General features: G+C 37.0%; 1 protein-coding gene across 2 annotated transcripts; it reads right to left on the bottom strand.

Moving 5' to 3' along the window:
- Window positions 1-843: 843 nt before the first annotated feature.
- LOC140877989 (histone-lysine N-methyltransferase ASHH1) lies at window positions 844-23,047 on the bottom strand. 2 transcript variants are annotated; one of them, XM_073281600.1, is made up of 12 exons: window positions 22,617-23,047; window positions 22,508-22,531; window positions 21,635-21,696; window positions 13,347-13,411; window positions 7,429-7,585; window positions 4,728-4,814; window positions 4,496-4,580; window positions 4,323-4,416; window positions 4,020-4,218; window positions 3,371-3,405; window positions 2,118-2,589; window positions 844-1,367 (listed from the first exon to the last, which is right to left on the bottom strand). In XM_073281600.1, the coding sequence occupies exons 3-12, from the start codon at window positions 21,683-21,685 to the stop codon at window positions 1,092-1,094; spliced, it is 1,521 nt and encodes a 506-aa protein (XP_073137701.1). In that variant the 5' UTR covers window positions 21,686-21,696; window positions 22,508-22,531; window positions 22,617-23,047; the 3' UTR covers window positions 844-1,091. The 2 variants fall into 2 exon arrangements, with proteins under 2 accessions (XP_073137701.1, XP_073137697.1); XM_073281596.1 differs by lacking the exon at window positions 22,508-22,531 and having other exon boundaries at window positions 22,617-23,046.
- Window positions 23,048-25,076: the final 2,029 nt, after the last annotated feature.

Below are 25,076 nucleotides of genomic sequence, written 5' to 3'. Positions count from 1 at the left end.
GGCAAAATTTAAAAAATTAATAGATTAAATTAAATAAAAAAATAGACAAATTAATGGACAAAAAAAAACATTTTTCCTATTTCTTTGTCATCTAAACTTGCGAAGAAATTATATAAATTTTCATTAAAAAAATTTCTTATATTATTCGACATCAAAAAGACACGATATTACATATATTTCGTTCATAAATTCCCCGACAATTATTTCTCACGAACAATGCATGTGCCCCTATCTATCTAGTTATTTATTATTACTACATATAAATATATTACTTTCAATTGTGAATTTCCTTTTTGTACCCCTTATTTTCTTCATATTATGTAGTAATAAAACTCTTTATTTTCTTCACGTGTGCACTTTCTTAGCATACCTAACATACATATAAATACATCAATTTCAATTGTTAATTTCCTCTTCTACACCTCATTTTCTTTCATAATATGTGTTAATGAAACCCCTTCATTTTCTTCTCTGCTAATCCACCATTTAAATATTATCTAAATTTCTTACTCATATTTTTAATGGTTAATTACTCATGTACAATGCATTTGCACTTTCCTAGTATATATACGTGTGTGTGTGTCTTGTAAAAGAACATCATGTATATATGTATTTATAAGCTCATCCTAATGGAAGCGCACACGATTTGAGGTTTTTTAAACAATGAAGTGTAAACGTCATGTTTTGATCATTGCATCGTACACAACATAAAAGACTCTTGCTCACCTGTAAACCAAAAAATCCTCTAACGATCACTTCAATAGAGAAACATGCCATATCGAAAGTGATGCTTGATGTTTCATAACAATCCAAATCTTATAATGATACATGGATATTGTGGTGTAATCACTAATCAGAGCATATTGAAACTGTATTTCAGTACTTCATAAGGTGACATTCAACTTAAAAACAGCTAATTTCATACACTTGAATAGATTTCAGTTTAGGGATCAAATGGTCGATAATTGAGAGTCTGAACTAAAGTTCTAACGCTAAAATTTTGAATATCCCTATATTACAATGAATGGTAAAATAATAGGAAGTACAACTGACGAATCATCCTCTCTAAACTGTTCCATAACCAAGTACCTTCAGTTTGTCAAATACTTCATTTCATTCTGGCTATTTTCTTCTCCCGAAGTCTTTAATTCATTGCCACTAGCCATCTTGGGACCACAAATGACATTCTTGACGATGTTAAAGTGCAAGTCGAACTCTGATTTCCACTTAGAACATGTTGCCTGTATCCACTTCTCTGCTAAGCTGGTAGGTACGCTGTCTTGGCTGTCTTTTTCACGTTCTTCTATTGCCGGGCGAATATCGTCATACAGTAGATTGAGCTCAGAGGTGGCCTTATTTTTAAGTTCCTGCAAAAGTATCAACAAGCTCAACAAGAACAGTGTTGAAGATTTAAATAGATTGGATAAGATATTTATTCAATATTTAAATAAGGATTAGATAGGATTTAATATTTAGATATTCTGTTATTTCCTTGTATATATTAGGGTGTTAACTTGTACGCTTAATTCGGTCAATAAGAATTATTCTCTTCCCTCATAGAAATTTTATACTTTACCACCCAGTGGGTAGTGAATACCACCAGGAAACGCACTTCTGACATCAGCAAAACTAATTATCAAAGGTGCAATGAGGCCACATATTGGTGTACTGGTAGGATAGGAGAAGAATTCACAATTACAGCATCTGACTTCGTTTCCTATGGTTGAAAGTGCCCATAGTTCATGCTTGTACGATTTTGAAGGAGAATTACCTGTTCTAGAAATCCATTTGTTTATGAAAGCCATATAAAGAATAACCCTTAATAATATTATGCACATAAAAAACAGCACAAATTGTTGCCACAGCATGATAGATCATGATTGATCGGGATTCAGGTGGGTTAGCAAGCAATCGAGATTATGCGGAGTGCTGGGGGCATGTCCTTGATATTAAATATCTTTTTTTTGTGAAAAATGTATATAAAAGTTATGAAACCATTGGAGTGGCAGTCGGTCAACTCGAGCTTCCAAGTCACAGTAAAGATCTAAACGAAGAACCACACAAGAAAGTGCAGGTATTACTTTCCCAACCAACCAATTTAGAGAAACTTTATGTACCTCATATTTTGAAATTTCCTCTTGGAATTCTTTTGACGCAAATAATTCAGCAATAGGTTTGCAACTTGCATATTTCCGGCCTGAAATTTTTGTTTTCTGCCTGGGAAGCTGTGTTTTTTTCTTTGGCGTGGGACCTGGTCCAATGTTATAATTTCGACATGCACTGTTACTTCGGATCCGAGATATCATTGCATTGGTTTGTGAAAAGATTTGTTTTCTATCTTCTGAGCATAATTCTGGTTCATTGTTCTTCTCAGATTCCACAGGATTCATTGCCTCACTTGGCATGCAAACTGAACTAGTAGTTGCCTCCAATTTAATTTCAGATACTTCACTATCACACGTTAAGACACAAAGAGTATTTCTTCCACCAGATTGAGACTCCTGTGTAAGAGGAATTGTAGAGCAAACAGGCTTTGGAAAAGGGTCGTCCTCAGCAGAATCATACAGAGGAATATTTTCCACGGTATATCTGAAATACACAGGTCTGATATTGCTCAGTGTTAAAAGATGCAAGATTATGCAATAAAGATAATCTGTTCAAGAGCATAAATCTCAACTGTAATAAATGAATACAAGAACCATAAGTTGTCAAGGAAATTAATCGTGTATATGGATGTATTATGCTTTCAACAATTAACAGACAGCAGAATAATAAATAAAATCTCCAGAAAGATGCAGGAAGACAAAGATAGATCTCCCTGAGAGCCATGACATATTTCAGAAAACTTATGACAGTGAACATATTCCAGCCACTTTCTTTTTCCTATTTCTTGGCCCATTCCTGAGACACCATGTCCATTTTACCTTGCCATAGATCATAAAATCTCTCTACCAACATTTTAGCCCCATAAGATCAATAAACATCCATGACCAAACATATAACATTTCACATTCAGATGAAAGATCGGAAGAACTACCCACAAATCACAACTGTTACAACTCTGTCGACATCTCTCCACTGTTCCTCTCAAGCTTCTATGTTTTGTACGATGAAGCGCCATGCCTACTTTCTAGTGAAACCTTTCTCATTGTCGCAGTTAGTGGTGTACTGGTGTTTAACTTCCTTAATGTACTTTCATTCTTCATTTAAATTTATTGGACCTTAAGAACTTGTTTCTGGACCTTTGCCTGTTTTAAAGGTGAATTTGTTGTAACTCCAAGTACACAAGAAATAAATTTCATGTCTACTAACAATTTTAGTCTCAAACTAAAATTGAAGCACAAATCTCAAAAACCTTATAAAACTTTACCTGTCATCCCCATCTTCCCACACATGGTTATACTCCTACAAAACAGCATATAACATAATACTTTTATAAGGCTCAATCAATGCAAAAAATTTCAATGAGGCAGTACGACATAATTTAGTCACATGCTCAAGATTTTTCTGTTTTCTATTTTAAATCTCTCTTTGACAACACCATAACTTTAACAGAAAACACTGATGTTACTAGTTGGCGGGAAGATGTCCGTAGTTAAGAAACAAAAAAGGACAGCATCCATATAGAAAACAAAAATTAGATTTAGTTATTTCAGTATCTCATGTTCTATGTTTGCATGTATTCATCTTTGGCAGGCTCTCAACTTTAAGAACCAAAAAATAAAAACTGATTTTCTGTCTCCAAATTTTGGAAAAAAAGAATAAATGCAAGAGTGGCAGGAAGGGGTGTGAAACATTTCTTGTCAATTATCCAGTAAGGCCATAAATAGAGATGATTAGTGTTCATATAGATGTCACAATTCATCACTAGTCAGCAACTTAAACTTCAGTTAATCTTATACATAAAGACAACCTATGGGAATCACCTTGGTTTCATGAATAAATCAGATCATATCAGGGGGGATGACTATATATTTTGAACATCTAACCTAAAAAGATTTCTTCAAGAATCTATGCACCTGAAAACCATGGGACTTGGCACCAAGAAATAGGGAACAGTTACTTGCTCCACATAGGCAACGAACATTGGCACCCCCATACCACTCAAAGTTATAATCATATGCCAGTTCAGTTCCGATAGATATATCTTTCTTTGCAAATATCCCGACCCTCGTATCCCCCAACACTGTCCATTTTCTCGTCTCACAATTTGGTTCACTGCAAAATTAGGAAAATTATAACTTGAATCACACACATTAGTCCAGTAGACCAACAGCTTTGCTACATCTTATTCAACTTTCTTAATATTCTACTTTACTTACCATGAATGGTTTATAAATCTTGCTAGGCTTCCTTTCTTAGTGGCATCAATAAAGTAATTTGCATTTAGAGAAATTATGTATGCATCCTTCAGACCTTCATTGATTAATGCACGGTCATACACGCAACAGAAACAATGATACACCAAAAAATTATAACAAACACTGCTGCTTACCTTGAGATTCATAAGTATGAGACCTTTCTGTTGCCTCCTCTGATGATATTACTTCCCCACAATACTCAATAATAAATTGTCCAGCCTGATCACGGAAGCAATATTCAATAAAATTCAGATAAGCGAACAAACATCAAAGACCTAATCAAGCCAATGGGACTTGTATAGTAATTGTGGAACCAATGGTAAGATAAATTATAACTAATGTTAAAATTTATAACATGTGGATAACCTTTATACAATCATCAGCAGCAAGACCCCAACCACGCCCTTCAGTTTTAAACAAATTTGTCTTCGCATATTCGCATCTCTGAAATTTCTGCAATCCGTAGTAAACAGAAAATCAATGAGATACTCTAAATCATTGCATCCTAGTTAACAGAGAGAGCCTACTTGATGTAAAAAGAGGACTTTCGATAAATGCAAATTGCCATAGGGTATAAACTAGTGTCAAACATTCACAACAAATTGGATAGATAATCCTTCTGGTTAACAATTTTTTGACTCCTTTTTTTGAAAGTCAGATTCACATTTCAAAAAATGAAATCAAACAATAAGAAAAATAACAAGCATTATCCACTCAAAAGACAAGTGGTGCTTTACGAGGCCAAAATAACATCATGCAGTTGATTTCCAGATGTTTGTAGGACACAGTGTCACTGACATTTTTATTCCTTAAACATCACCACAGCTTCTTTCCCTCACAACAAGCATGTCATTGTCACAGCTAATAGTCTATTTTATTGTCTCGATAAGGAAATTTACATTTGATTGCTCATTTACCAAATCACCATAGATAGTGTAAAATAAGGAAGAGAAATACAAACTTTCTAGTGTGAAAAGTAACTAATGTGAACAATACTTTGGCAAAAGTGGGTGCTGTCCTCTGCATGAATGAACTAACACATACACAGTTATTTCCCATTTCTATATCGAAAAGTTGCAGCGATGATGTATCAAGAAAAAATCACCAAACATAATCAAATTTTCGAAGATCATACTTCATATTGAATCTTTGTGATATCCGATTACAACCAGCAAGAGGGGTACATTACAATGGGAAACATTATTTCTTTTAGTAGGTAAAGATTTGAATTTCCAACTCAGACAATAAAAAATTTGAGTCTCAGCTTCACAATTCTTTATGTTGACTAATATAGAGGACCCAAATGTGGAAAGCTATTGCTTAACACGAATTTTTTCAAAGCATGGAACCGAAAAGAGAGGATTGAATTTGTCCACGCAGACTTTGTTCTTGTGAATGATATGCATACCTTGTCCAAGACTCGTTTCAGGAAGTAGTAAACAAAAAGAGAGTGCACGCTTTATTCATCAACTCAAGTCATTCGAGGCTCCCCAAACAAACTTGAATCAGATATATTTCAGGAAGTAATAGAACACACGAGAGAGTAATACAGGCTTGGAAGATTTGGGCCTTAAAGATGCTGAGAAGCCCAATGTATATCACGTGTATTCTAGAAGGAATAGAAATTAAAAAAAAAGAGGGAATATAGTGGAGGAGATGGGGGGAAACGGTTAGGCAGAAGGGTTTTCGTTCAGTTTGTAATAAGAAGGTACTAGCATGGCTAGGGAATGATATTCTGAGATACCGTACAGAGTATTCAACTCTGGGGTTATTATTTTATTAGAAGAACTGAATATTATAGCAAATATCTTAAAACCTATGTTCTTTTCGATCTTTGTATATTAAATATTCTGTGATTGTATATGTTTCTTATCAAAACAAAAATATTCTGTGATTGTAACAGAGGAATTCATCCGTGCATTTCACTTATCAAGTCAACTCCTTCGAGGCTCCCCAAAAAGCTTGAATTATGGATCCGAAAAGTTGTAACAGAAAGATCTAGGGAAAAATTTAGATGTACATGTCAGGAACAGAAGCCCTCACAGTGACATACAATATTTGATACAAGTATCAAATAGAAAAGTTTCAAGAGCACCCGGTAAATGGCATCCACACGTCACTTCTCCTCAACATTCTTCTCTGCAAATCTAAAGCTCCGTAGAGTTGCTAAAGTATTCGAATATTCATCAGGACCACGAGTTACCACCTAGGGATGCAATAACTTACAAAACCTACCATTTCAAAAAATACAAATACAAATACAAATTTTAAACTCCATGATTTCAGTCAGGAAGCTATCTTAAATGGCAAAATTTGTCCAAGGTACAGGCATTACAGGGAAACTGACAAAATGAAAAATTAAATCTACTTTGTCGAGGATAAATCAATCACGAGCCTGAGTAATAAAGCAAGAAAAATCAGAATTATTCAAATGTGGAAGAACCTCAGCAGAAGTACAAAGTTAATACTTACTGCCGATGGTTCAACCCACACTTACGTTGTCATATAGTCCAGGTGTTCGTTCGTAAGCTGGGAGTATTCGAGAACGCGAAAAACTTCTTTTGAATGTACTGTTATGCTTTTAAAATCAAGACATTAATTTGCAACAAGCCAGAACAAAAAAAGGGGAAAACCCATTGTTCTGAGACTTAATTACCACTACTAGATGACACCGAGCCACCGACACGTTGCAGGCTAATAGGATGAAAATACATGCTTTAGTAATTCACTATGAATGTGTCCTATCTATTTACAGCAAAAGGAAGTCCCCACCATCAACGATCATTTTAGCTAATTTTGCAATGCAAATTGCACGATTCTTGAATTAGCGGAACATAACTTGACCCAGCCCTAGGATTCACCTCTCTCACATGCTCCAGAAATTTGGAAACCACTAAAATCACAAAACAACCTTAAGTATATCAGGATACAGATTCAAGAAACACTTAAGATATTCTAAGCAGGCAATTGATGTAATAGCATTCAGCCAATTCCACGAAGGCCCTTCTTTCACTAAGAGTTTTCTCAGACTCTAAAAAATATATGATGTCAATATAATTTATGCTACCTGATTTCTGCAATGTTCTACACAAGGACAGTAGCCTGGTGTGCACTCTGTGTTTGTTAGGACATTCAGACAGCTTTCTCCGCAGGCACTTTCTGTATTAAAGGCGTCATACTGGCACTCACAAATGGAAATATCCTCCTCTTTAAGTTTTTTGTATCTGCAATAAATAATAAAATTAAAAAGAAACTTATCAGTTCATATAAGATGTCCATAAATAATTTGTAGAAAAGATTTTTATTGTTTATAGAACAGATTTTTAATTGTTTATATTTTGTAAATATCAATTAAGATAGAATTAGATGATTTGACAGGATCTTTTATGTTTTTAGAATGATGGGATAATATTTTATTGTTTCCTTAGTTTATGAGATGCTTCCTACTGTAATTCACTGTTTTAAAAAAATTGCTGAACAAATTTATGCATGTTTCGTTGAAATATGTACATATAAAAATTAATGCACATCAATAAGCATGGTTGTAAAAATATTAATGAAAATGTTGAACACGTTAATTCATACTTACTAACTTTTGATACTTATAAAATATTTTATATATTTTTTATAATTAATTAATAATTAATATATATATTTTTAAAAATACCAACTAGGCGCCGTCTAAGTGGCCCCTTAGACACCTAGGCGCTACGCAGTGGGTGGCTGCCCGCCTACTGCGGAGTAGCCTAGCTTTTTTTAGAACCTTGTTGTCATCTATAAATGATGGAACATCGTATTCATCAATATATGCAAAATTCTTTGTTTCTCCCTCTACGTTTATATGGTACCAAAGTCTAAGGCCTTTTCACGTCAATTTTTCACATCTAGTACAACCATGTCAATGGATTCAACAAAGTCCGATTCCTCTTATTCCTCGAAAGCATCTGCCAGCAATGACACTCCAGCTCCGATCGCAACTCTATCCGGGAGCGATATTTCATCTCTTGATATTACTGCACACAAGCTCGACAGGAAGAACTACTTCCAATGGGCAAAATATGCAAAGATGTCTGTGGACGTGGAAAATTGGGTACCTAACCAGAGACCTTCCTTGCCCCAAGCAATCTTACCGATCGTATAAAATCAGGATGGCTGAAAATTCTACTGTGCTAGCGTGGATGATCAACTCCATGATGTTTGGGACGCGGCACGTCGCATGTACTCGGATCTCGGAAATGTGTTTTAAGCATTTGAAATCCAGTCCAAACTCAAAGAAATGAAGCAACAGTCAAAATCTATAACCCAATATTTCACTGAATTTCAAAATTTGTAGCAAGAGTTGGATCTTTTTCTTGATGATCAATCCACCTGTGTTACCTACAGCACCAAATCGAAAAATAATCTTGAAAAAGAAAGGGTGTTCAATTTTCTAGCTGGCCTTAATCGGAATCTGTACGAAGTTCGTGCCAAGATTGTTGCTCGTGATCCTCTCCCAAAAATGCATTTGCAGAAGTTTGACGTGAGGAGGTTTGCCGCAGGGTGATGCTAACTGATGATATCTATCCACCTCCAGCAGCCTCTGAAGCATCGGCCTTAGTGTCCAACAAACAGCCTGCACAAAGACCATGACCAAGCAGACATCCAACACTGTAACAAACCAAGCCATACAAAAGACAAATGCTGGGACATCTACGGTAAACCAGCTAATTGGCAACCTCTGAAACAATCTGATGGCCGAGGATTTCACACTCAATCCAGCAAAGAGAACACTAGTCCAGCGGGTGTCTCTTCCCCATTTAGCAAAGAACGGATTGCTCAGATCGAGGAATACTGTCAGCTCATCACTCAGGGTCGATAAATCATCCGCTCAGATCCACCATCGGGTCATGCTCAATAACTCAATCTGGTAACATTCCTTCGTCTTCATTTACTCCTATTACAGACCCTTGGATCATTGACTCGGGGGAGCCTCAGATCATATGACAGGTAATTCACGTTTATTTTGTTCATACTTTCCTTGTTCTCGTCGAACCAATGTAGAAACTGTTGATGGGTCTTTTAACTCTTGTTGTTGGCATTAGCAATATCCAATTTTCTCCATAGATTACTCTCAAATCTTTTTTTCATGTCCATTCTTTGAAATGCAATTTAATTCTGTTAGCAAAATCACACTTGATAATCATTGTGTTGCTAAATTCTACCACTATCGTGTCAACTTCAGGACCTACCTTCGGGGATGACTATTGGTGATGCTAGGATTTATGGACTCTACTACATTGAGGATACTTCATTGGGCAGTCCGCTGTCCTTGATGTCTCTTGTTACCTCTACTTATTCCAATTCTAGTATTCTAATTCTAGTGATAGGAAAATAATGTCGTGGCTTTTAAACCTTGGCAATCCTAGTTTTTCTTATTTAAAGCATCTATTTTTGTCTTTGTTTAGTAATAAAACTCCTAATTCTTTTCAATGTGAAGTGTGTCAGTTAGCTAAGCATATTCGTTCTTCTTTTTCTACTACCCCATATTAGGGGTGTAAACGAATCGAACCTCTTCGTGAGCTTTCGAGCCGGCTCGATAAATATTTGATTCTTATTCGAAATTATCGAACTAGAGCCTAATTCGAACATGTTCGAACTTTTTTTCGAGTCGAACTCGAGCCAAAATTATTTTGTTCGATAGTTCGCCAATAATTCGCGAGTCTTAATATTTAATTAATATAATATAATTATATAATAAATATATATACATTTCGAACATTTTCGAACATTTCGAACTCTTCGAACAATAATATCTGAGCAATAGTTCACGAATAGGTTCACATATTTCGAGCCGAACTTGAACTCGAACTTCATTTCGAGCCGAGCTCGAGCCAAAATATTTGAAATTATCGTACTTCGAATCGAGCTCGAACTCGAATATACTTATATCGAGCCGACTTCGAGCCTTAAAATTTTACCATTATTCGGTTTGATTCGGTTCGTTTGCACCCCTACCCCATATACCCATTATGTTACAATTATTTTAATTCACAGTGACATGCAGGGGCCATAACAAATCACAAGATCCCATGAAAAGAAATGGTTTCTCACTTTCATTGACGATCATACACTGGTTAAATGGGTTTATCTTCTTCGTGACAAATCTGAAACTTGCCAAACATTTAAAGTCTTTCATAAGATGATACAAACCCAATTCCAAACCAATATCCGCACTTTTCATATTGATAATGGAAAAGAATATTTTAACTCCACCTTGGAAAACTATTTGTTGGAACACGGGAATTGTCCACCAAAGTTCATGTGTAGATACTCCCAAACAAAATGGAGTTTTTGAAAGAAAGAACCATCATCTCTTAGAAGTAGCTCGTTCCCTCATGTTTACCATGAACGTCCCAAAATACTTCTGGGGGATGCCATTCTTACAACTGCCTACCTCATAAATCGTCTTCCAAGTCAGCTCGCTTCTTTTTCAAACACCTTTATCTCTCCTCCAAAATACATATTCACATCTTTCCCGATCCCATAACCTACCTTTAAAAAAATTTGGCTGCACAGCGTTTGTAGACGTTTACGCTCATCATCGAGGTAAACTTTATCCTCGAGCTTTAAAAACCGTCTTCCTCAGGTACTCTCCAACCCAGAGAGGTTATCGTTTTTAATGTCCTCACACCAAAAAATCATGTCTCGTGCGATGTAACATCATTCGAAGACACTCCATAATTCCCCTCAACTTCATTCAAGGGGGAATAATCGCAATCATGATGAAGAGGTTCTTTTAATGACCCTCGAATTGTCTATGAGACTGTGAGGTCCTCTCCCAAAATGAGTCTCAATTGAGCAAGTTGCCATGGGTAATTTTATGTATTTCAGCAACAGTTTGAAGCCATCAAGAAAATGTATGACGAAGACAAAGCAGCTGCTGAGACTCAGAAGAATAATATCAGGGAAAACTAGGCAGCAGCCCCATGCTGTCCCCGGGTGAAGAAGAAGTATTTTGTCCCATTCCACACACGTGCGTATGTGTCTGTGCAGTAGTCTAGCGTTGTATTACTGTTACATTTATGGAGCTATGTTATTCATGTACATGATATCACATTGATATTATGTATACACACCATAAATGTATACTGTGCCATGGGCACTAAATTTATTGTGACCAACTACTGAATAGCGGTATCGTACAGCACTGCTGTTGCAAACACATCTGTGCATTTAGAAATGGATGATGGGCAATAAGGCTATTATAGGCAGTTTTGTTCATTCACTGGCAGTGTGTTGTAGTTGCATGTAACTACCTCGAAGGGAATGATAAATATAAGGACCACACTAATTTGAAGCAAATGGGCTTTAACACCCATATTGTTGTTGCACCCGTATTTCAGTGACCATTACATGCATCATATTGTTTTGCATGCATATTTTTTATATCTTGTCTTATTGGCATTTGCAGTAATGTATTCGGCTTCAACTGTCATTTGGTGTTTTTCATGTGTCAAGTAGGTTGCTTGCAGCTGCGGACCTTATGGAGAGGATAGCGTAAGGAGCTTTGGGTGCCTCGTCGAGGATTTATGCACTGGCATCTATAAGTTGTAAGGAATGACAACATTGTTATTGATAAAATATATGATCAGATGTAGTTATCAAATGTTAACACAACGCACACCTATGGGTCGAACTGCCAAACAATTGATTGCGAGGTTGATGAGACGTTAGTGATATCTTGACTATATGATGTGATATAGTGATATCTAAGCACTCCAAAAATGGGTGTCGACTTGATGACTCCTTGAACATTGAGTTAAGGACTATATCACTATATTGTGCTCACTTGTTTGTGTTGTTTCAGGTGAGATGTCAAACCGTGGGATGTCTAGGCATTAGAGACGAAGGTCAAGATTTAGCTTTTGGTATCTTCTCTTATCAACATCTTTAATGATATAAGTAGCATGCGTCGAGGAGATCTATTTTGGAGTCTTTCGGTTGACACATCTCAAGTCGTGTGTATATTTATGCTTGCACACTGACACGTATGTCTCTGTATGTGTGTGAGATATAAGAGGCTTTTGCAATCAGGTGAAAATGGCCGTAATATTTATTATCATCACTATGATGGCATGCTAATGATGTTTGCTTTAAATTTCTTGTATCCAGGTGATGTTGCATTAGCTTGGTTTTTAAAATAACGGTGAGATTATTATGCTGTTGATACCAATTCAAACGTAGAGCAATAGGAAAGTTCTTCCAACACTTCTAAAATGGACAAAACTAATAAATATATTCCAAGACTTAACCTAGACAGCAGACAGCAAGAATCAAAAGGCAAAAAAACAGTAGAAAAACTTACTTAAATGATACCCAATGTGTTGCTCAGTTGCTGTGAATCATATTAAAATACTATTCTCAACTTTCAAGCCAGATTTAGATCAGGAGTACAAAACCTAGTTTTCATAGAAAAAAATACAATTCACTTCACAAAATCATATATTTTCAAATTTTCCAACTCAAGGCTCCCAAGCATACTAAAGGACTTCATTCACACATCCAACAGATTATAAACTAAAATGGAAATGTGCCTTCTTTTTAACTTCACCTTTTAATTGAGACTTCTCCAATGGTCAATATAACAAGTACAAAATATCAGATCGTTGTCCTTCATGACAAGCCAAAACTCTAACCCAAAAGTTATAACACAACATAGATGGTGAAAATCTTAATGCCACCGCAATAATAATTCTTTCGAGTCATTTAAAGAAGACCTTGGGAATCATTTTTATCCTACTTTCAAACAGAAAAATATATAACTTGAAAAAATACACAGAGACACAAAAATGACATTTATTTCCCGACCACCAAGTTCGCCAAACCATAAAATGAGACTCATTCAGCAAACATAACATCAGAACATCATTTAGCATTCTATGCAGGTTGATTGAGGGACATATTCACTAACACCTACAGTGAGGAATATAAAGGATTGTATCTTACTTTTGGCCAAAAAATTCATTTTGGGCGATATGCATAAAAGGTGCAACTCCTTCTGGCAATTTTACCTTCAAATTAACATTCTGTCAGTTGAGATGCAAAAATAATATCATGAAATGAATAGAGCCATTACTAAAGAACGGCAAACTTGATCGAGCAAAACAATAATTATAGCATGATAGGCATAGGATATTAAACTTCGAGCAACAAATAAGAAGCAGATTAAAAGATGTATTCGACTAGTGAAATTACTGATAACTATAACCATGAGTTGATTCATTCATGCCACCCAATGAATGAAGCAATATACACTACAGAAAAAATAGATAGTCTCACATCATAGAGGTAAGAATATTTCAAAGGGCAAATGCATGTTGGCGAACAAAGATACAAAAAAAGTAGAAAAACATAGACTCCTGCATCACAGCTGATTATGCAACTAAGATAGCTAAACTAAATAGGTTGAAATCGTCAGCTGAGAAGGGCACGATAAACCTATATCCATAGAAACGTACTCCGAGCGAATGGGCCAGCAACTAAAGGAATGGGTCAATAAGGGCTTAGTGGCAGCAGAGTTGACCCAAGAAGCAAGAGCATACGGCATTCGAGCCCACATCAGAAAACAACAAGGAGCAGGAAGCCCAGGAGGAAATAACACCATCTTCTAGAAGACGCAGCAAACCCAGAGTAAAGATTATGTCATGTAAACGAGGAACACATTTACCACACCTCAAGTACGTAGTTTCTTACGTATTGTTTCTTTTCTTTTGCGCCAGGAATTGTTGTAACGCCCAAAATTCAACGACTATCCTCGCTGTATCAAAAGAGTCATTCGAGCGTGTTTATATCCTTACTCACACGCACCATGAAAAACTTCACAGGGGTTACCCATCCTATAATTGACTCAAGTCAAGCACGCTTAACTTTGGAGTTCTTAAATGATGAGTTCCTGAAAAGAATATTCACCTTCTTGATATTAGAAATACATATCAAATCTTTTGTACCTCTCATTCCGGTGTGGGGTCGGTTCATTCATGTCACCCATCCTCCATTCATTGGTGGGGTTTCGGGGTCGGATCATTCATGTCACCCATCGCCCATTCATTGTTGGGGTTTCCATCTTTCAGGTATTAACCCCCAGGGCCATATTACGGATCATGTACCGCCCTAGGACATTTGGCTTCGAGTGTCACATGCCCACCAGCTTCCACTTGATTCGTCCCCGAACCACACCGTATTAGGAGAGGTCAAGCTCTGATACCAACTGTATCGCCCCAGTTCGACGACTATCCTCGCTGTATCAAGACGAGTCTTTACAGCGTGCTTATGTCCACACTCACACACACCCTGAGAAACTTCCGAGGGATCACCCATCATATAATTGTCTCCAGTCAAGCACGCTTAGCTTTGGAGTTCTTATATGATGAGCTCACTCATGTCACCCATCGCTAATTCATTGGTGGGGTTTCCATCTTTCAGGCATTAACCATCCATATTGCGGACCATATACCGCCCTAGAACATTTGGCTTCGGGTGTCTCAATTTTAATTAGTATCATAATAGTGTGGAGAGTAGATATTATCAAATTGTTGAAAAATAATTGAGTGCGTCTCATTCGGAGTCGGCAAACACTCAAAGTTGTGTTATTTTGTGTTTCTTTCATTGATGCTCATGTTGAGAGGAAAACGTCGTGGGGAACGAAGAAGTTGCAGAGGCAATGCGGCAATTAGAGATCAATTTCGCAACATTCAGAGACCCAACTTGCGAGCTACTAAGATGCTCGAGCGGGCAAACATGAACCTGCATTTTCGTTAGATGAATCAGAAGCAAGCTGCAGGAGTATCCTGGGATAAAGGGACTTCGCCGGGATCAACTTTTGCACGGGGAGAATCGTCTCACAAATCTGGTGAGGGTGGTGGGTAATATGTGCACGGTTGGATACACAAACTGGAGAATTATTTTTGTAATAACCAAAGACTTTATTTGAATGAAGTATTAATTAAGACATTATTGAAGAGTTGTTAATAAAACATTATTAATGAACTGATTAATTGAGAATCATGATGTTGGGATCCACTGAAATAAAAATCGGACCACCCAATCTACTTCAGGTTACCTTATCCCGAGAAATCCGACTAGATGAATGAGATTGTGACACATGGCAGATAAGATAAATGTAACGTCTCAAATTCGACGACTGTCCCTACTATACTCACGGATCACCCATCCCAAAATTGACCCAAGTCAAGCACGCTCAACGTTGGAGTACTTATGTGATGAACTTCCTAAAAAAAGATGATTGTTCTTGGTACGAGTAGTAGTATCTATCAATCTTTTAAGCATCTTCAACCGTGCAGTCCCATTCATACACAGTCTCAGAATCCTTCTCATTCCTCTGTGGAATCGGTTCATTCATAATCTTTTTATCCTAGAAGTCTGCCAGGAAACGCTCTTTGTCCGTACAACCTCTTGGCACCGACAATCACTCCCCGCCTTCTAGTCAGTCCTAGGCGTAACATGCCCACCAGCTTCCGCGTGGTTCGTCCCTGAACAATACGGTACTAAGAGACGTCAGCTCACAGATTCGACGATTGTCCCCACTGTACTAAGACGGGCCTTTACAACGTATTTATGTCATCACCCAGCATCCTGAGAAACTTCCAAGGGGATCAACGATCCCAAAATTGTCTCAAATCAAGCACGCTTAATTTTGGAGTTATAAAGTGATGAGCTCCTGAAAAGAAGATGAGTCTTCTTGATATGAGTAGTACCTATCAAACCTTTTAAGTCCTCTTCAACCATGCAGTCTCATGCTTACACAATCTCATAATCCCTCTCATTTTGGTGTTGGATGGGTTAATTCATGTTCCCCTTCCCATAGAAGCCTGTCAGGGGTTGCTTCCCGGCTACTATTCAGCCCGGGCATCACAGAACATCCCAAATTCGACGGATCTCCCTACTATACCAAGACGAGTCTTTCCAGCGTGTTTATGCCTCCAGTCACACGCACCCTAAGAAACTTCCCAAGTCACTCATCCTAAAATTACCCCAAGTCAAGCATGCTTAACTTTGAAGTTCTTAGGTGATGAGCTCCTGAAAAGAACATGCACTCAAGGTTCTAAAATTCGCTAGCGCCTAGGCGGGGACTAGCCGCTAAGCGGATTCCCCGGTATCAACAAAAAAATCATAAATCCCTTCGAAATTTCTTTCTAGCTCAAATTTTCATTACAAATTAATATATATCATTACCTTTCAAGTTATGGTAGACTTGACTTTGTTTATTGGACTTTAGTTTAAGGCCTCTAAAAAATATTGGCTTTCATTTTTTTATTGGGCTTTTAACTTTTTTTTTTTTTGAAAGGTATTTGGCTTTTAGTTAAAAGCCCAAAAACAAAACTTAAATGAAACGTCTTCATTCTTCAGCCGCCTACATCTTCTTCTTCTTCTGCAGCGTTCTTCAGCCCATCTTCTTCTTCTGCAGAATTCTTCAGCCGCCTACATCTTCTTCTGCAGCGCCTAGGCCGCACAGCCTGATTAGGCGGCGCCAAAGGCCAGATACTGCCGCCTAAGCGGCCTAGGGCGACCAATTACCACTTTTCCGGTGCATAGGCGGTGCCTAGGCCGCGTTTTAAAACACTGCATGCACCCTGAGAAACTTCCTAGGGCCACCCATTCCAAATTTGCCCCAAGACAAGCATGCTTAAATTTGAAGTTTTTTTCTGAAAAAAAAGATGCACCTTATTGGTATAAGTAGTACCAAAAAAAAAGTACCTATCAAATGTTTTAAGCACCCCACCCTCGTGTCGGCCCCAGGCGTCCAACTATAATGCACCAAATTCGACGATTGTCCCCACTATACCAGGACGAGTCTTACCAAAGTGTTTATGTCCTCACTCACACGCAGAAACTTCCCAAAAGTCACCAATCCCAAAATTGTCCCAAGTCAAACATGCTTAACTTATGTGATGAGCTACGCAAAATAACATGCCCCTTCTTGATATGAGCTGTACATATCAATTTTTATGCTCTCATTCCGGCACTGGATTGGTTCATTCCTCCACATGGGAAGAATTGAAGAGCAAAAATCAGTGTTCTAAATGGCAGTCGAGGCGGCCGCCTAAAAATGATTTATAATGGTTTTCAATGGACTTTTATAAGAATTGGATAAATCATTTTCGTTAATCGAGGACGGATATGAAATAGTTGTTGGTTGTGACAAAATGTATCAAAGACGTTCACCGGCCAGCCAAACCCCTGGAAATAAGTGTTATGGAGGACAAAGTGTTACGTTGACAGGAGCCGTCACCTTTTGAACCTGCGGGACAAGTGCTACATCATAGAAGCCACCTATAGATTCTCGGTGCTGGAAGATCGAGGGCTAGGCCGCAACGAGGAGGCACAGGCCTCGACCGCCCCGCCTTGACATCAAGCGGCCCCAAGTTGTCCGGCGGGCAAGGCGGCGGTGGCGGGCGCTTGGGCGGGTGAGGCAGCCAAGGCGGTCAACAAATTTCAAATTTCAATCAAAGGTCAGAGTCAACTAAATTTAAAAACCTAATCAAAGTAGACTAAATTTAAAAACCTAGTCAACGTCTACTGATAAGTGCATTTTGTGTGCATTATTTCGTTATAGGTTTATGTCTATTTTGTGTGCTTTCATATTGTTTTTATGTGTTTTTATGTTTTTATGTGTTTTAGTGCATGTGTGTGTATTTCACTCCTCGGGTTAATTTTGTAGGAAAATGAATTGTTGAAGAGTGAATTATGGAGCAGCTTTGTTCAAAAAAATCAAATTTAATTTTAGAGAGATCCAAATCCGATCTCCACTGTTCAGAATGAATTTCAAGATGTTTTGAAGTTGCTGTCCAAATTTCAGCTCGATCCGATGGCTAGAACTGAAGATATGAATTTTTCAAGAAAACTGCGCGCAGGCAAGGATGTATGCACGGACCCCGTGTAGGGGTCCGGATCAGGGTCCGTGCATCTTCGTAAAAAAAATCGGCGTTTCCAGTTTAATGCACGGACCTAGACACGGACTCTTATCCAGGGTCCGTTCATGTCGCAGAATCAGAAAAAATAGAATTTTCGGGAATTAAAACTTTCAACTTTTCGGGCTTTATTTCTTGGGCTTTCAAAGACATATAAATAGGAGATTGTCAGACGTGAAAAGGGGTTCGAATCGCATCAGATAGACGGCGGCTAGGAGGCTTGGAGATTGAAGAACGCTCCATTCGAGTTTTTCTTCTTTTCTTCTTTAGATTATTAAACTTTTGTTTGAACTATACTTTTCGTTTATTGATTAGTTTTTCTTCAACCAAGACCGCGAGATTGGGCCAGACAGTTTTATGTTGAATATTTGGATGTTTATTTAGGATTTTTGGATTTTTGTTAATATTATTGATTGTTGGATTTAAATTCTGTCTTGTGAATAACCTGATCAACTATTTACTTGCTTGTTAATTAATTCCAAGTCGACAGAGGAGGAATTGATTTCGATCACTCCAATAATTGACATATGGTTAAACCGACTAGAAATAGTATTCGGTTTCAGTATGCGACATTAGGTGAAAACTGAATTATCACAAATATTGAATACATTCATGTTTGATTAGAATTATGAAAATTAATCCGTCATAACTTGAATAGGTTTAACATGTTCTAGAAATAGACTGTTAAACAAGATAAGATAATTCGCCGTGATTTAAGATTAAATCTGGATCCTGGATTTGCCACTTGTTTGCATGATTTGTTTGGTACCTGCGTGTGTCTTGGTTGTCTCGTTTTAATTGAATTTATTATTCTTATATTTAATTATTATTTTATTTTAGTAATTAAATTTTTATTTAATTCTTAGTTCTCGTTTTATTATTCTGTCTAGATTAAGCTAAATAATTAATTCTTGAGAATTGACAACAGTCCCTGTGGGATCGATACTTGGACTCTCTGTCCACTTTACTATTACTTGGCCTGGTACGCTTGCCAGTAGATTTATATCACACCGATTTAGCCGGTCATCTACCAATTTTAAAACCTTAGTTATTGGAAAACACTACCCACTTTCTTTTGTTTTCCATTTTTGCTTCAAGTCTTCTCACCATCAACCACTAGGCCCGCCGCCCTTCCGCCGCCGCCAGCAAGCCTTTAGGTTAGGTTTTGTATATTTAACATACTTTTACATAATTTAAGCCAAAGTCTAATGATATTGTTTGGGATTATGGGATGTTAGTATAAAGATGATTTCATTTGTTTCCTTCACCGCTTTCCCTCAGTTTCTCAAGAGAGAGAGAGTTCTAGTCATATACCTTGGGTTTTCTACCTAGTTTCTAGGGCAGTTTCGTGTTGGGAAGCTTCAGAACTATTGTCGCTCGAGCAGGGGTTGGTGACCTAGGACGCGTAGATCGAGACATCATCAGTGGGCTGACAATGGACACAGGTATAACCCTAAATCCTTCAATAGTGAATTAAGAAGCATGCTTAGGAATTCTGGATCCGGCATGAATGTGATAATCATTATGATTGTATTGTCTAGGTTCGGACGAGTAGACGTTCTATTAGATCTATTAGTGAGGTACGTGATGTACCGACTGAGATACCCAAGTGTAGTATACACGCTTATATGTCGCATATTTATCTGCTGCATGATACATGTTTTACTGCAAAACATATTATGCACGACATATCACGTTGGGCCTGATATCTTTTGGGATATACTTTGTACGTTTGGGGCCGCTCAACCCTGTTATGTATTGTGGACGGTTGGGCATCGAGAGCTTCCGTGTCCGACGGGACCTGCAGCTTTAGCACCCCATTACCCGCAACTGCAGGGGTTCTTGGGGATCACAGGTTATTACAGCGTTTTGCACCTGATTATGTAGCTTTAGCAACACCACTTACTGAAATCAACCATGTCCAATGTGCTTGTGCTTATGCTTCCAGATTTCTCCACGATATTCATCCTTGAAACGGATCCTCGAAGGTAGGGATAGGGGGTATAGCCGTATAGGCGATCAACCATTGGCATATTAGCAAAATATTGGGCACAAAGATGCAGTTGGCTCCCAACTATGTGATAGAGATTATTTTATTGAGGCAGCTCAAGTGGGGGCCATGCTTGTTGGCGCACCAATTTATCATTCGAACAGATCACAAAAGTTTGAAGGAGTTGCTCGTTCAAACAATTCAAACGACCGAACAATTTTTTTATATCAGTTCCTAATCAAATATAAATTGGACGTAAGAATTCGGTTGCCAATTCCTTGTCACGAATTCATGAGGAAGGAAAAAAAACTTTGTCCAGTTATATTCACTGATTTATCGAGACCAAAGTTTGATTTCCTAGACACTTTGCGCAAAGAAAACCAAAGTTTTCTGATTTAATTTCTATTCATCAACGTTTGGAAGACCCGGAGCAAGACGGTCGGTTGTATTCTATGCGAGATGGATGGTTATATATAAAGGGAGGTACCTATTGGCAAAGGAATCGGTCCTGAAATAGCTCATGTTGCAAGAGTTAAATTGCTCCGCAACCGGGGGGTCATGCGGGAGTAAAACGAACCTATGCTAGATTTTCAGCAAGTTTCTACCGGTAAGGAATAAGAAAAACAGGAAAAGAGTTTGTCACAAAGTACTATATTTGCCAAACCACGAACCAGAACGGGTTTCGGAGGATGTGTCCCTTGATTTCATAATTGGGTTGCCACAATCTAAAGGGTATACAACTATCTTGGTGGTGGTTGACCGCTTATCAAAGTACGCCCCTTTGGACCCTTGCCAACTTCTCACATTGCAAGTAAAGTTGTAGATCTGTGTTGTTCCATGGTGATCCGTTTGCATGGGGTTCGTAAGTCCATTATATCGGATAGATACCCAATTTTCACCAGCCAATTCTAGACAAAGGTGTTGGCAACTTCGCATTTATGGGAACCCGGCTTCCGACAAGGTACTCAACCGTTGTTTGGAGCAATAAATACAAGCTTTCGCAGAGGGCAAACCAACTAGTTGTGTGACGACCTGGGATGATCTCACCGATGCTTTAACAATTTAATCACGTATGTGGACTCATTTAAAAAAAATTCTTTAGTTTAATTCCTATTGTGGGCCTTTCTAGATGGACTTATTTTATTCTAAATTAATGATTGTGAGATCACGCAAATTCCACACATGCTAGCAAAATTAAATATAATATTCTGGAGGCACCGCCTTCACTTAGGTACACACAAAAAATATAAATGAACACGCAAGATAAACATATCGATCCCGATGTGAGATAAATAAAAGAAATCGAAATACTATACCCATGAGTCGTCTAAACATTTCTCTGAAATCCAAGTTCTGTCAATATCCATCCCGGATGTACCTATGCACCCACAACATAAACAAACCCCACCTAGGGTGAGCCAACGCCCAATATGTATAAATAGTTAGCAGCATAAATAATCAATTAAATAATAATATAGGAAATAAACATGCATGCCAAAACACAAAATCTGTAAATCATCTATGCATCGTGCCATGCACACATATGCTATTATCTGGCGGCCGACACAGACACGGTGAATAGTACGTCTGTCCGGGATCCACCCAATTGAGTAAACACTCACATCAGGGCAGGAAGGAACACGTCCAATCCTATGTACTACAGTCACTGTTCTGGTCCAATAGGCAGGCCGACATACAAGTCTGAGCCGCGAATCCATTCAAGCAATTCTCAGACTTGCCTCCAGTACAGTAAAATAATGACCTTGCGCTCAAAACAATATCCAGAGAACAAATAATAATAATAATAACATGTGCATTGGACCTAGAGCCAATATCATCATACATACCTAAACTTTTCGGAGCAATCCCATAAAACTCTCAAAAAATCTCCCCTAAAAGATTTTATAATTGCATCTGTTCGTTAATTTTTCATCTTACTAATCAAATCATACACAAGAATAAGTTCCCATTTAATCCATAATTCCTCGTCATGAATTTCCAATTACTCATAATTCCCCCTAATTTCATATCTGTTCGGAAAAACTTGCACCAAATCTTATCCTCATGATTTGTTTCATTTTAATTATTCGAATACAATCAACAGACGGCTTCCAGCTCAAAAATTTAATTCAAGTTACCAATACCAGCAATAATGACTTAAACAATTCAACAGTATAATTCAAATATACCTAGAATTCGTCCAACGATTGAACCTACAACATAAACCCAATTAATACATTTACATAACGCGACAAATGTAATGAAAACAATTGAAATCGAAGCGGATAAGAATCTCACTTCCAGCAGCCTGCGATAGTCTCTAGAAAAGGGTTGAATGAGCTGGAAAAGAGCCTAGAGTCTTCAAGAATCGAAGCTAAATGAGGTTGGAATCCGAACAGCCACTTTCCACGCTAGAGAGTTTGAAAACGCAGCTGGAATGAACTGAAACTTAGAGAAAGAGGTTGAGCTTCGAGCAGCCTGTTTCTAAGCTCTACTTTCACCCTTCCTCAGTCGGAAAGCATCAAAACAACCAAGGCTTTGGCCGGAGGTGCCGAAGCGCAGGAGTTAGCGACTCACACTCCTTTCTCTGAAATTTTGGTATCAGCGCGACAATTGAAAATTTTCTGCGGCGAGGTGGTAGCCATCGGCCTGACAAGTTGCGAGGCTAGGTTTTATGAAAAAGGGGCTGCGATTATTTACGGGAAAATTAGGAAAAGACATTGCCCGACCGGGTTCTACTCGAACCCCACTTTTTCCGACCCGACCCGATCGGGTTTTATTCAATAGAACTCGATTGAGTCGTATGATGAAACTTAAAATTTATAATTATTTATATGTTAAAAAGTATGTTTTAAAATTAATGTTTCATTAAAATTATGAAGTTGTATTATTTTAGTGTTTTGTGTTTATATTTAAATATTTTACTAACAATGTTGTATTTTATATTTTGCGCAGGTTTAGTAAAAATAAAATTACTCAAGATTCAAAGGTCATATTGGAGTAATCTTAAATCCTGTAGAATCAGAAAAGAGGCATCGTCAACTTTGTAGAAAACTCTTAATTCCAAAAACCTCATTAAGATATCAAACATCAAAATGGAGACATATTTATTTTTACTATGACCAGCTTGGAGTAAAAATATCATAAGTATTTCACCTTTTATCCAAAAGGGGTGAATTATATGTCAAAACACATCTACGGACAAAGGGTTATGTGTTATATGTTTTGTGAAAAAGCCAAATCGGAAGTCTAAGGCATCAAACATGTCAATTAAAGTTTGATCATGGTATTAACATTCAAGAAGACAAGCACCCACCAACTTTAATATTCCACATTTAATGAGTCTTGGACTCTTGCTATCATTTGGCCTATAAATAGATGTGTTGTATAAGCTTTGTAGTGTGCAAAAGTGTAGAAATATTCCTCACTTGTAAAATAAATATTGTCTGTGTAAGAATAAGAGTTTGAGTGTGCATATTTCTCCAAGTTTAAGTATAAAATTTCTTTTATCCTTACTCTTGAGTCTTATGTTCATGGCAAGCTAATTCATTTTATGACAAGGTGAAAAGGTTTCATTGTTGGTCAAGTAAGATTGTTTATATTTTATATATTTTTTCCTTGTCTATTTTTATTTTTACTAATTGATCTTTATTTGTAGGTATAATTTGGATGATTTATTATTATCTATTTACATCGAATACTTGGTACCTGGAATGTGGTTACCTTGATTTGTTATCTAATATGATACAATAAATACTACAATAATTATATAATATAAATATATGTATAAATTTATAATAAAGTCATATATATTATTTAGACAATAGCGTGGCTCTACCGATTGTTCTAAATAATATATTGTGATTTGATCTAACATTTACTTTTCCGCAACTAACATTTACTTTCTCGCATCTAACATTTACTTTTCCGCAACTAACATTTACTTTCTCGCATATAACATAAAACAAAAGTCATATATTTTATTTAGACGATAGCGTGGCTCTGCCGGTTATTCTAAATGAAATATGGTGATTTGATCTAACATTTAATTTTATGTCAATTTATATTTATGCACTTATGGGTACCATATATTAATTATCGCTTAATCTGATATTAATATAGTGGGAACTATATTATATGATATATTTGTTTAAATATTTCATTGTTCTTTTATGTTTATTCTTATTTTAGTTTTTTTTATTTATTTTTGTTAAGTAATCTTAAATAAACCAATAATGAACCTTTGAAGCCTTGACAATTTTATAATTTGTGTATTTGAAGTTTTATAATAATATTTTCATCTATAATATATCATTGCTAAAATTAAACTTACAGCATCCTCTCCGTGGATCGATCTCGTACTCACGAGTATATTACTTGCAGACAACCTACACTTGGGTGAATTACGATTTAAGTTGTAGCAAGTTTTTGGTGCCGTTGCCGGGGAGGTATAAATTAAGTTTAATTTTTGTTATTTATGTTACTTATGTAAATAGTATGTTGTTTTTAATTGTATGATTGTTTGGAATCGTAAACAAAGTGATAGACTTGTTCGAGCATCTGAAAATATTTTAAACATGGAGGATAATTCTATTAATCAAGATGATAATAATAATAATAATCAAGAACATGAACAACCAAGAACACTTAGACACCATATGAATCCAATAAGAACTAGTACACCATCTTGTTTAGTTTTTCCTCTTGATGCGTCTAATTTCAATTTTAAGCCACAAATCATTCATCTTTTACCAAATT

Source organism: Henckelia pumila, chromosome 1 (assembly GCF_033568475.1).
Source record: "Henckelia pumila isolate YLH828 chromosome 1, ASM3356847v2, whole genome shotgun sequence".
NCBI classification, from domain to species: Eukaryota; Viridiplantae; Streptophyta; class Magnoliopsida; order Lamiales; family Gesneriaceae; genus Henckelia; species Henckelia pumila.
Note: the sequence above shows the minus strand (reverse complement) of the source record. Positions and strands in the feature narration are given on the sequence as shown.

Bases quoted from the DNA above. Each gene is read 5' to 3' on its own strand.
- LOC140877989 (XM_073281600.1), bottom strand. From the start codon at position 21,685: ATGGATATTGACAGAACTTGGATTTCAGAGAAATGTTTAGACGACTCA. The intron at 13,412-21,634 runs GTATAGTATTTC...GTTAATTTGAAG, and splicing joins AATGTTTAGACGACTCATGG to GTAAAATTGCCAGAAGGAGT. The intron at 3,406-4,019 runs GTGCATAGATTC...GCTGTTTTGTAG, and splicing joins CCAAGTCCCATGGTTTTCAG to GAGTATAACCATGTGTGGGA.